Genomic DNA, 12,540 nt, shown 5'->3' with positions numbered 1-12,540 from the left:
CAATATCTTGCTGATATTGTGTAGTCTAAATCCAACATATGTTATATGTAGTTTCTTGGGTATGCTCAGCTACTGTTAGCATGTTGCTATGCAGATGCTTACTTGGCCAAGTCAGAAGAGCATATTTCCCAGATATGGCTTTGGTCAGTATAAATGGCACCTAAGGAAGAATGGACGAAGTTAAAACACAACTGAAGCATGTCTGACTTAAAAGCTTCTTGAATTTCCATGAAGCCACACACAGAGACACGCACATACACAGTAAGGTGACTCTTTGCAGAAACAACCCCATGAGACTTTAAAAAGTCAGTGACCAGGATCAGTCCACCGACCAACAACACAAGAGCTATAGCCGATATCCAACCCTCCCCCACTCCACACACATACACTTCTTGAGTGGGTTAAAGAAACTCCTCCTGAGAGTCTTGTTCTCCCTCTCTCTCTGTCTCAGGTCTTTCTCTCCTTTCCTCCTTTCAATGGGCCTTTGTGTAGGGGCCCCTGGGATATCAACATGACAATGTGCCCCAGTGGTGGGATCCTGTGTTTGTTAAGTGCCCTCACCCTCAAGAGACAGAGGCTACAGCCAACGGAGAGGAGAGGTTAGCCGGAGAGGAGAGGCCATCTTTGATCAAATGAGTAAAAAGGGAGAAGAAAGAGCGCAGCGACTTTTCATTAACTCAAGTACCATGAAGGCCATTCATGTTGGAAGAGCGGGAAAAAAACAGCGGTATTATAATGCTCAACTAATCATTTAAAGATCAGGTTAATATGTTCGAGAATTGTAAAATGGGTCGACCGAGAGCGGGCGACATTGCCTGAGGTTGTGGTGACGTTTGTCTTTTGTTTTGCGTTACACCAATGGAAGGAAATCCAGTCACTGTCTTAGTGCATTAGCTGGGAAGTCATTTAGTCTGATGTTTATTGATCACATCAACACATATAATGCTTTTTATATTTGGGTTTCCTATAGCAAACAACAGAGATCTGAGCATGTTTGTTTATGGTCGGGAATAAAATGTGAGAACATATTCCTAAGTATGATGAGGGCTTAAAGCAAAAATGCCACAGAAAGAAAGGTAATATAATGTAAATAAGTTAAATAAATAACTAACAACCTATTCAGATTGAGAATTTCAATTAACCTCTCCAATCTCCTCAAAATATTTTGATTAAAAAATATTAACTTTTTTTCATCAGAGATCCTATGAAATTCTGCCCAAAAAGAAAGTATTATCCCATAATTCCTGTATTATTTGTCAAAGCAAGTTTGAAATATATGAGGCATCTTTGTTCAAAAAACGGTCTTTCCCATGGATTTTTACAAAAACTGTGTACATGTGCGAAGAAGTGTATGTTGAGTTCAAAAAATGTTAGCAATGTAAACAGGAATTTCCACTGATTGCCTATGGCAACAATCAGGTTGTGGGGCCAAAGGTGTGACTAAACTAGAAACTGAACTCCTTTGTGGCTATACTAGTTTAAGAGCACCTATGATCCGATTGACGATTTTACATTTTCTTTTGGTGTGTAAGCGTGTATTAGTACGTCAACAATATTCAAAAGGTACAAACCCCAAAGTAAACAATGACACAAATTATCGTTTCCAACGTAAATCTCTTTCTTGAACAACAACAAACACACAGATACACAACAGTTTACTTTCTGGGCCTGCTGATGTGGACAAGACCGACATTATCATAATTCCTCCCGCTTTTGACTTAGCCTGTAAATTAACTCCTTTTAGGATCGCATTGTGAGCGTATCTTCCAAACATGGTATGGAGCGTCACATTTCCAGCTGATGTCAGAGGTATTCAGGCAATCACAATGTGCAGATTAGCTGGCCAATCAGGGACACAGCGCTTTTCAAATCTTTGAGTTTTATGCTGCGTTCCAGGCAGGTTTTTAAACCCCTGAGTTACGACTTCAAAACCACGACTCACGACCCTATGCGTTCCAGGCAGCCTGTAAATCGTGTTTTTACAACCTTCTCCCGGTGAAAGTGCACTGGAACGGCAGTCAAACCCGTGACTTCCCACCCGTGAACTCGTACTAGATCTATGTACTCCCAGTTCAGAGTCGTGAGTCGTGGTTTTGAAGTCGTGAGTTACGGGTTACAGGTTGCCTGGAACGCAGCATTATACAAAATCTGTGCATTTCAGGAAGAAATTAAAATCTGGAGCGACAAAAGTGTATGGTATGTGGAAAGTAATGTGTTTTTTTTAACCATAAACCACACACACACACACATTGTATTATACCAAATACATAAAATAACGTTGTTTTTAAGCAATGAAATAGGTTCCCTTTAATACTCAAATAAGCATAAAATTACATAGCACACACAAATATTGTGCTAAATAGAGAATTTAAAAATAAGCCTTTTTTAATATTTTGGTATTGAATAAATTAAATTTTAACTAACATTGAAATGCATCATGCATCTTCCTATGTAAAATAAAGCTTTTTGTAAAAAAACATTCCATTATACAAACAGTAAAAATTGCAGCTTGATTAAAATAAAGGGCAGAAAACAATGTTGCAGAATGACACTAGAAATTTGTTATGTAATGGCAGTAATCGCTCAGTATATATTTTGAAACACAGTGATGATCTTCAGCCCTGCTGAAAAAAAAATGACCACCAGGTAAACCATATATAGCACCAAAAGTGGTTCTTTGCTCGTAATCATAGAAGAACCGTTTTTAGTGCCATATAGCACCGGTGAAGCACCTGTGTAGAACCATATGGGGGCCATATAGCACCACTATAGCAACAAATATGTTCTAAATGGCACTATGTGGTTCTACACAGGTGTTTCACAGGTGCTTCACCGGTGCTATATGGCACTAAAAACGGTTCTTCTATGATTACGAGCAAAGAAACACTTTTGGTGCTATAGCACCATTTTTTTAGAGTGTACCTTTGAAGTAAAAAAGTCAGCTAAAATTAGGATAAAAACAGCTGTTCTGGCTATATTGGATACAGCTACGGCTAAAACATGACTAGGCCTTAGTTTAATTAGGAAATTTAACTGGTTTTAACAAACATGCCTTATGGGTTATTGACATACCACGTCTTTTGCGCGCTCAAGTTTATTATTCCAATTTAGGCACGCGGTATGCGCTCTCATAATAGAAATGACGCGGTAGTGATGCATACATGGTGCGACACGCTCTTTTTTTCCATCAAGTTAAAAACATCTCAACTTTTCAGAATGCCGCAAGCGTACCCCTGCTAAAAACCAACATCAAACCAGCATGGGAATTATGCTGGTCTATGCTGGTTTAGCTGGTGGTCACCAGCATACCAGCACCACACAACATATGCTGGTCTTGCTGGTATGACCAGCATGGGATGCTGGTGCTAATGCTGGTTTGGTGCTGGTTTGGTGCTGGTTTAGCTGGAGCTAATGCTGGTTTAGCTGGTGTTCATTAGCAAACCAGCACCAAAACACAATGCTGGTCTTGCTGGTATGCTGTTTTTTTCAGCAGGGACCACGGGTCATGTGGCAAGAACCTTCGCGCCTAGCGTTTTCCGCGTGTTTTAGGCCGACACCCTTAGCCCACTAAAAAACATTAATTGTGTGCATACAAAACTGCCCTGCTGAGAAAGCAACATAGACCAGCATAATTCCCATGCTGGTCCATGATTTGGTGCTTTAGCTGGTGGTCACCTGCATACCAGCACCAAAACACAACAGCCAATGCTGGTCTTGCTGGTATGGGGTTTTTTTTTTCTTCAGCAGGGTGATGTTAAGATATGTCAGTGAAAGATGTTTTCAGTTTGGACAACTCTTGCATTTATTTTAGTCTATGACTAGTCTAATCCCTGTACGTTGTGTTTAGGGTTAGGTTTGGGTATGATTAAGATGAAAACAGGGCTATAGCTGTATCCCTTCTAGCCACAACCCCTACACGTGTTCCTCGTTCTACAAGGTGGCACCGTCGTCACATACCGGAAATAGCCGAAAACACCCGAGCGCGTTGCGTTATGGGAAAAGGAAGACTCGGGACGGTCGCCATATTGTTTAGTTCCGCAACCAAAAAATACGTTCTCTGATTATATGAGCTTTTATGACAGGAATAACACGACTTACGCTCAAACAAACTGCATAAACTCGTTTCCTAGAGCACTGTATCGATAAATACATCCAGTACTTTCGCTCCGTTTAAATCAGCGTGCAGAATATGGGTCGCTCCCGGAGCCGCAGCACGTCTCGGACCAAACACTCGAAACACAGCCGCAAGAGAAGCCGATCTAGATCCAAATCTAGCAAAAAAAGAAGCCGATCGAAAGAGCCGAAGAGGAGCAAACGTTCCCGGTCTAGATCTAGCAGCAGGAGGGACAGAGCCTCTTCACCACCGGACCGGACCGACATCTTCGGCCGGACATTAAGCAAGAGAAGCAACGATGAAAAACAAAAAAGAGAAGACGAGGAGAGGAAAGTAGAGATGGAAAGACAGAGGAAGATGTGAGTCTGCAAATATGTCTGTCAGAAGTTTTAAAAGCTAATGCCTTGCTCTCATTTACGTTACAGGTTGCACCTCTATAGTCCTTAATATTGATAAGAGTATAATGAGGGGGGGGGATTCTGCCCCAAACTGTCAGGTTTTGCATTACATGCATGTATTCTATAACCTTTCATCACTCCATGAAGTCTTGTAAAGTCTCATAGACAGATGTCACAGATCAGGTCGTCTCATGACTGCAGATCTGCTGGCCATGTTAACTGATATGTCTTTGTAACTGTCACAGATTGTTGTCATCTCTCTTTTGTGATTGGAGATCATTGATATAATGAAGAGGTTTGTGGGAGAGAATGAAGGGGGAACCCAGTGAAAGCACAGGAAGAGAAGTAATGCTGCCCCAGGCCTGACTGGATTGTTGTTTTCACCATAAATACATTGTGAATGCATTCAGGGTGGTTTTTAACCCAAGGGGACCCTGGACAAGACAGGCAGGATTGAGTTTCATGGCACTGAAATCAAATGAAGAGACCGTTGCCGTCCCTTGGTTTTTGTTTAGGCTCAGGGCAGTGTTATGGTCACTTGATTTGGCTTTGTGTCTGTGTTTGTGTTCCTTCCTATACACAGGTGTGTTTGCTCGCTCCGCTCTAATGGTTTAGTCATGCTTAAAGTGTAAATAAAGCTGCAACATGCTTTTGAAATTATGGTCTCCCTCAGGCTGGCACACTTTACTTTAAGTCAGGCCAGATAGATAACAGGACATTTCAGTAATCTATTTCTTAAAGGGGACTAGGGACATGTTTAAGTGCTATAATAGGGTCCCCCTAGTGCTTCTATCAATCCAACCCAGTAACTTTGTTTTGGTAAACCATTCTTTGCAAGCATGTTAAAAAAATAAGTATTTCAAATTTTTTCCCCTATATGACGTATAAAGGTGATCTTACTATAGTAATACCACCCCTTAATCTGCACTGCATCCAACCACGGCAGTGCCATTTAGTGCAGAGAAAGAGAGAAAATGATTGACAGCACAGATGAGTATCATTATCAACAAACCACCATTATGGTGATGAGTGTTTGCATTTCATCAGTTCATTTGCATTTACAGGTACACACCTAAAATGACACATTTTTGCTCACACACCATAAGCAGGGTTCCCACTAGGCATGGGCCGATTACCGGCTTCAAGGTATACCGAGGTTTTAAACAGTCAAGGTTTCAAAACCACTGAAATATTCTGTGATACCGTCTCCAAGGTATGAGCTGTGTTTATACAAAATTAATTAAATCATTAATTCATGTGATTGATTTGATGTTTACATTTAATATACATTACAAAAATATTATATATTTTTTGAAAGCATATTATAATATAAAGGCTTTATTTTTACCTGGCATTTAAAAAATAACACATTTTAGTGTTGCAATGGCAAAACCGTAACACCGTGAAACCGTGGTATTTTTGCTAAAGGTTATCATACCGCCAGAATCTTATACCGGCCCATGCCTAGTTCCCACGGGTCCTTGAAATCTTTGAAAATTGTGAATCTGTGGGGGAAGATAGAGGCCCTGAAAAGCTTTTAAAAAACATAAATAAATACAGGTAATTGAAAGGGCTGAAAGGGAAAAATCCACATTGTTCCCTGTGTAGTAGTGATGCACCGATGTATCGGCCGCCGATATTTATCGGCCGATTTTTGATGAATTTGAAACCATCGGCATATCGGCAATAGCACGAGAAAGGCCGATACCGATTGTTTATTAATTAACTGCATAAAGAAATCCATTATATGTAAAAAATAAGTTAATGTCGTTAATAAAATAAATGCTGAATAGCAAAAACCACCTTTGAAGGTTGTCACGTTGTCTTCTTATATTAGTTTTAGCTTAATTTGTGCCTCTCTTATTATAATTAGTTACATTTATATAGCGCTTTTCCAGTGCTCAAAGCGCTTTACATATGAATGGGGGAATCTCCTCAACCACCACCAATGTGCAGCATCCACCTGGATGATGCGACGGCAGCCATATTGCGCCAGAACGCCCACCACACACCAGCTTATTAGTGGAGAGGAGATAGAGTGATATAGCCAATTAGTATGAGGGATGATTAGTAGGCCAATGGGCAAGTTTGGCCAGGATGCCGGGGCACACCCCTACTCTTTTTCGAAGGACATCCTGGGATTTTTAATGACCACAGAGAGTCAGGACCTCGGTTTAACGTCTCATCCGAAGGATGTTATGTTGGTCAGTTGAATGTTAATTAGATCCAATCCGTGTTCAGGTAAAAATAATTTGATGCAGAAATAAACTAGCTAATAGACCAACTGTATAGTATTGTATACAATTGTTTAATATCGGTATCGGCCAGAAGTTGTCTGTTTAAATCGGTATCGGCCCAAAAAAATCCTATCGGTGCATCCCTAGGATAATTTCTCAACTTATTTAGCATACATGCTAAAATGTTAACTTTAAATGCTTATATCTTCTGTATGGGAATTTTGATCCATACCAAAATGCTTTTTTGCATAGCTGTGTTTGACACAAAAAAAATTAAAATATGTATCTGGTGTCCCCACATTAAGTTGTTTAATCTGAGGATATTGGACCTTGAAAGGTCTTTTAATTTGTTAAAGGGACATTCCACTTTTAAAAAAAATATAAAATAACCAAAGCGTTTTGATATTTTTCCAATTTAAAACTTGACTCTTCTGTAGTTACATCGTGTACTAAGATCGACGAAAAATTAAAAGTTAAAAGTAGGCAGATATGGCTAGGAACTATACTCTCATTCTGGCGTAATAATCAAGGACTTTGCTTATGTAACATGGCTGCAGCAGGCGTAGTGATATTACGCGCTGCCCAAAAATAGTCCCCTGCTATTGAAAGTAACCAAGGGGACTATTGGACTATTTAGGGCAGTGCGTAATATCACTACACCTGCTGCAGGCCATGTTACAGCAGCAAAGTCCTTGATTATTACGCCAAAATGAGAGTATAGTTCCTAGCCATATCTGCCTAGAAAATCGCAACTTATAATTTTCTGTCGGTCTTAGTACACGATGTAACTATAGAAGAGTCGAGTTTTAAATAGAAAAAATATAGAAACGTTTTGGTTATTTTTTAGCGCAATGCTAATGGTCTAATCAGATTCAATGGCTTGTGCTAAGCTATGCTAAAAGTGCTAGCACCAGACCTGAAGATCAGCTGAATGTATTCCAAAATTACAAATGAGCATATTTTAAAAAAAGTGGAATGTCCATTTAACCATGGTGTGGGAACCCTTTATAAGGTGGCAATTTTAACATGTTTAATAAATTATCTATGGGGTGTTCTATGCAAAAACTTTACAGAAGAGAGAGTCAGAGAGAGTCAAATTTATTTCATCCATAAAAATGGAAATTACAGTGCTTACACACACCGTCATGCTCATACCAACGAATATAAATACAAAAACAAAATAAATATAACACTAGAATACAATAAGTTTGTGTAGCATCTAAAAATAACAAAAACATTGAGCATAGTACACGGAGGGTAGCGAGGTCTGCCACAGGAGCAGCGACCGGAAGTCTGATCTATAAGCACTCTGGGAACACAGAAAACTTATTTTACATGTTAATAATAGGGAAAATGAACAAACCTGCTTTTTCCCGTGTATAAAATTAAGGAAAGACCATGTTTGATGCATATTTGTGCCATCTTCCTTGTCTTCCACAGCCGCCAGCAGGAGATTGAGGAGCGTCTGATTGAGGAGGAAACGGCGCGTCGTGTGGAGGAGCTGGTGGCGCGACGCGTAGAGGAGGAACTTGAGAAACGTCGCGATGAGATTGAGCGAGAAGTCCTCCGGCGAGTAGAGGAGGCCAAGCGCATCATGGAGGCGCAGCTTTTACAGGAGCTAGAGAGACAGAGGCATGCCGAGCTGAACGCCCAAAAAGCTAGAGAGGTAACGCTCGGTCGTTCGGAATCCAGCGGGGATCAGCCGCAAACCACACGCTGGCGGCCATGGCACAACCTGACACTGGTTACCCCTCGAGAGAGAGCTGGAGACGCAGGATAAAGTAAACTTGCTTGATTAATGGGCCCAGTAATGCAATTAGTCAACCGAGATTTTGATCTTTAATGACATGAGGTTTGAAGCTGTGCAGTTGACCTGTTATCTGTGGAATGCTGATGGGAATATCTCAGAAAGTTATGCAAGTGGGTCCTTGTTTTCTGAGGCTAGTGAAGTTTTAAAAAGCATTGCTTCAGATGATACAAGTTTCAGTAATGTGATTCATTATATTAGGGTCAATAGGACATTTCCCAGCAAATACACCTCTAATGCTCTCTTGGGTTTCAAGTGAACGTTTTGCCATGGCTGCAAGGGACCAGTATTTTGTTTCCCCATCCTCTTTCTGTCTTTGTTTTTTCACCCCTACCTTGTTTACTTCCATTCTCATGCCTTTTAATTCTTTGATCCATGTCATTTTACTTTCATCTGTGTATGAAACTGTTTATCTTAAATAAAAAAGCTTCTTTCAAAAGGTCCCTCGGTGTTCAGACTAGCCCTATTTTTGTTGAAAAGCTTTCAAGGTGAATGTCCACTGTAATTGTCTGACACGCTTTAATGGGTGAAAACACAATGCTGTATTGGATTTTACAAGTACATTACACCTTTCAGAAAGCCCTAAACTAGTTAACTTAATTTGCCAAAACCACAGTTCACCCATAGCCATCACAATTTTAAAGAAGGGTTATCATATACAAATTGTACAGATTCCATGACAAACTAATTCCTTTCCACAGGCACACACAAAATCCAGTCAGCAGTAGTAGTAGGGATGAATATGCGCCATCCATTTGTACATATAGACCTCGTCAATATAGCTCGTCCCTCTTATATGCCCCGGCTATGTACTCTGTCTGTACATTTAGTCTTCATTTGCATAATAAAACATGAAACACTTCCCCCACACCTTTTTCATCCATTTCTGTCAACTGTGTTTTCTATTTATTAATTGCTGATTTTAACACAGATAACAGCATTTTTCTTCTTTGACCCTTACGTTGTGGAGAATAAAAGTGCACTGTTTTAAATGTACATCTGTGTGCTCACAATTTGCTTTTCCTCAGGAGTGCTGCCGTACGGGTACACGCACAAACACACACACTCCTACATCCACACTTACCGGTACTGTCATTGAGCTTAGTCCTCAACACATCACTGTATTTGCATTCAAGCACAATCATCTAACGTCTGATCCCACCTTTGTGTTTTTGCAGTCTTTAACATCGTTTAACTTTAATAGCCTGACGTCCCCACATGGTAATGTTGTATCATTAACATAATTCATTTTCCTGGACTGTGCTATACTGCATGTGGTGTTGCTGTTTAAGAGCACTAGCTCATGCTAGAAGCTCAGATTTTAAAGGGGATGTGCTGCGCTGTCCAGGACGGGACACACGGGACCAGGCAGTAAATACTCACCCCTTTAATCATCAGTTGTGTAGGTACAGTACACAGTCAAAGGAGAAATGCGTAGGTATACAAGCATTGGTGAGCCACTACTATTCACTCTCTCCTTTAACGTAATCTGTTTTAATTGTCTCTCTCTCGTTTTCTTTTGAAAGTTCTTGCTTATGGATGCTTATAGATGTAAAAAAAATACTCAATTTAAGAAAAGAGAGAACGAGATGATTGATTTTCCTTATTCATCTGCAAGCGAATGAATCGTTAGTTGTCGATGTGTTGTCTTTATCTGTATGTATGTTAATGAATGCCTGGATATAACGTGGCGGGGATTATATGTGTGACTGAATACATCTGTGGGTGGGTTTTTGGTCATTGTAGCATATGTACAGGTTAGCTTCAGGCTTTGATGCTACAGACCGAATATGCGAAATTTGGAGAATTTGTGTGAGACCAAGTGACAGATTGTGTGAATGTTGCAGGCTGGTAGCATTTTGTTCAAGTGTAGACGTGTTTGAGTGTGAAACTGGATGTATGGGGGGGACTTGTTTCAGAGAATTTGTTTGCCCGTCCTAACATGTCACCGTGTCACCCCTTTAGGAGGAAGAAAAATCCAAACGAGAGGAACTGGAAAGAATTTTGGAGGAAAACAACAGAAAGATTGCTGAAGCACAAGCTAAGCTGGTATGCGTTTGATCTTACTTGTTTAATAAATAGTACAACATGTATCAAGCCAAATTAGTATTTACATGACAACAAAGTGAAATTCAGTTGTATTTCAGTTTTATCTGGCTTTTGTTTATAGTTGACAAGGCTCCCACAGTCGTTATATACAGGGAAATAGAAAATAATTAATAAAATATATATGCTTAGCTCTGCCAACTGTGTCCCCATGTGACCTTTATCTATACATGCTTGAATGAAATGCATCATTGTTATTAAAATGTGTCAGACTGTCATATGACTTAACGTAAACCCGATCATGCCTCAAGCGATGGGCAGAGTCAATTTCAGTAAATATGTTTGTGTTTGTTTCAGGCTGAGGATCAGCTACGTATAGTAGAAGAACAAAGAAAGATCCACGAGGAACGAATGAAGCTTGAGCAGGATAGGCAGAGGCAGCAGAAAGAGGAGCAGAAAATAATATTGGGGAAGGGCAAGTCCCGACCTCGCCTCTCCTTCACTCTCAAAGCTGCAGAATGATCTCTCTTCCTTTTTGTCCTGTCCTCACTTCCCTCCTCTCCTTGTTGGATGCGTGCTTCATGTTGAAGTGAATCGGTTGGAGTCTCAAAGAGAGGTCTGCTTTGTCCACACAAACTGCTCTCTCGTAAACCTGAGGAAGAGAAACTACTTAAGTCCTCACGCTTCAAAACCGGACTTGCTGGCACCAACACAGACTTTGCAGATCAGCTGCCATATTTTGCTTTTTATCAATGTGGTATATTGAGTTTTGGCGCTGGTTGCATCTTCTTTAGAAACTGCTTTATTTTTAATGACAAGCAAATAAGAATGATTAAGTGTAAATATATGAGCGTGTGTGGTTGGTCATTGTATGGCAGTGGCTTGGGAGCTGTTTAGGAGGTTTTTGTTAGCATCAAATTTTGTGCTTATACATGATTTTTTTTTCTCAATTGCATTTTAGATTACAGATTTAACAAACCTAGTCCTTGAAGAGCTCCTAAACTGCTGCTTAACTAACACATTGTTCACAATCTAACATGATATGAGCTGTGTTTTTAGCACTGTAGCCTGGATCACATTTATTGTTTTTGATACACCTCACTCAGTGCTCCTAAGAAAGTAGTATGTGTGGACAACACTTCCTTAGCATTCTCAGTATAAACATTTAGGTAAATACAGCGTGCAAGTCTTGTAATGTCTAGTGCTCTGTTGGTACCTTAAGGAAATCGGGAATCACAGGTAAGACTAGTTTAGGGTGTGTGTGCAAGTGAGCTTGTGTGGTTGTATGAGAGTATGCTAGGTCTTGTGGTTAATTACCCCTCTGCTTGTGAAGTAGGACATTGATATGTTCATCAATAAATGCCATGAATGCATGATCGCCTGAGTTCCTGTGCTCTTTTTCTGTATACTCCTAAAGCGTTTTAATTATTGAAGTGAGCACTTGCTTAATTTAACCACTTACTATTTTCCGCATACTGTATTTATAGACATTTTTGGGCAGTTTCCCGGACAGTGAAAAAGTCCAAGACTAAAATGCTTGTTTAAGCTGTGTTAACTAAAAACACAGACATATCTTAAAATATATCGGTGCCATTGTTCTGTCTCAAGATGGACACTAGTAATGTTTTTGGGTATGTTTGTAAAAACTATTTAAATGTCCTAATATAACTAAGGCCTAGTGTAGGCTTAACCTAAATCCTGTCTGGGAAACCGCCCCTTTATGTTTTAAGCCATATAGGGGTGGTATCCAGTGCTTAAGCCTAGTCCCAGACTAGTACCTATATCTTAACTAACGACAGCTTGCTCTGATGTATGTTAAAATATATCAGTGCCATAGTTTTATCTCAAGATGCACAACAGTAACGTTTTGTAAAAATGTTTTTGGTATGTTTGTAAAAAAAACAACCTTAATATCCTAATATAACCAAGTCCTAGACC

At 39.9% G+C, this 12,540-nt stretch overlaps 1 protein-coding gene across 1 annotated transcript; it reads left to right on the top strand.

The window, feature by feature from the left end:
* The first annotated feature begins 3,985 nt into the window (after positions 1-3,985).
* On the top strand, positions 3,986-11,980 carry arglu1a (arginine and glutamate rich 1a). The gene is made up of 4 exons (XM_065292516.2): positions 3,986-4,473; positions 8,190-8,415; positions 10,522-10,605; positions 10,960-11,980. Exons 1-4 carry the CDS (start codon positions 4,190-4,192, stop codon positions 11,122-11,124), a joined length of 759 nt encoding a protein of 252 aa, XP_065148588.1. The 5' UTR covers positions 3,986-4,189; the 3' UTR covers positions 11,125-11,980.
* The last annotated feature ends 560 nt before the right edge of the window (positions 11,981-12,540 follow it).

Source organism: Paramisgurnus dabryanus, chromosome 15 (genome assembly GCF_030506205.2).
Source record: "Paramisgurnus dabryanus chromosome 15, PD_genome_1.1, whole genome shotgun sequence".
NCBI classification, from domain to species: Eukaryota; Metazoa; Chordata; class Actinopteri; order Cypriniformes; family Cobitidae; genus Paramisgurnus; species Paramisgurnus dabryanus.
Note: the sequence above shows the minus strand (reverse complement) of the source record. Positions and strands in the feature narration are given on the sequence as shown.

Bases quoted from the DNA above. Each gene is read 5' to 3' on its own strand.
- arglu1a (XM_065292516.2), top strand. From the start codon at position 4,190: ATGGGTCGCTCCCGGAGCCGCAGCACGTCTCGGACCAAACACTCGAAA. The intron at 8,416-10,521 runs GTAACGCTCGGT...TCACCCCTTTAG, and splicing joins ACGCCCAAAAAGCTAGAGAG to GAGGAAGAAAAATCCAAACG. The intron at 10,606-10,959 runs GTATGCGTTTGA...TGTTTGTTTCAG, and splicing joins CTGAAGCACAAGCTAAGCTG to GCTGAGGATCAGCTACGTAT.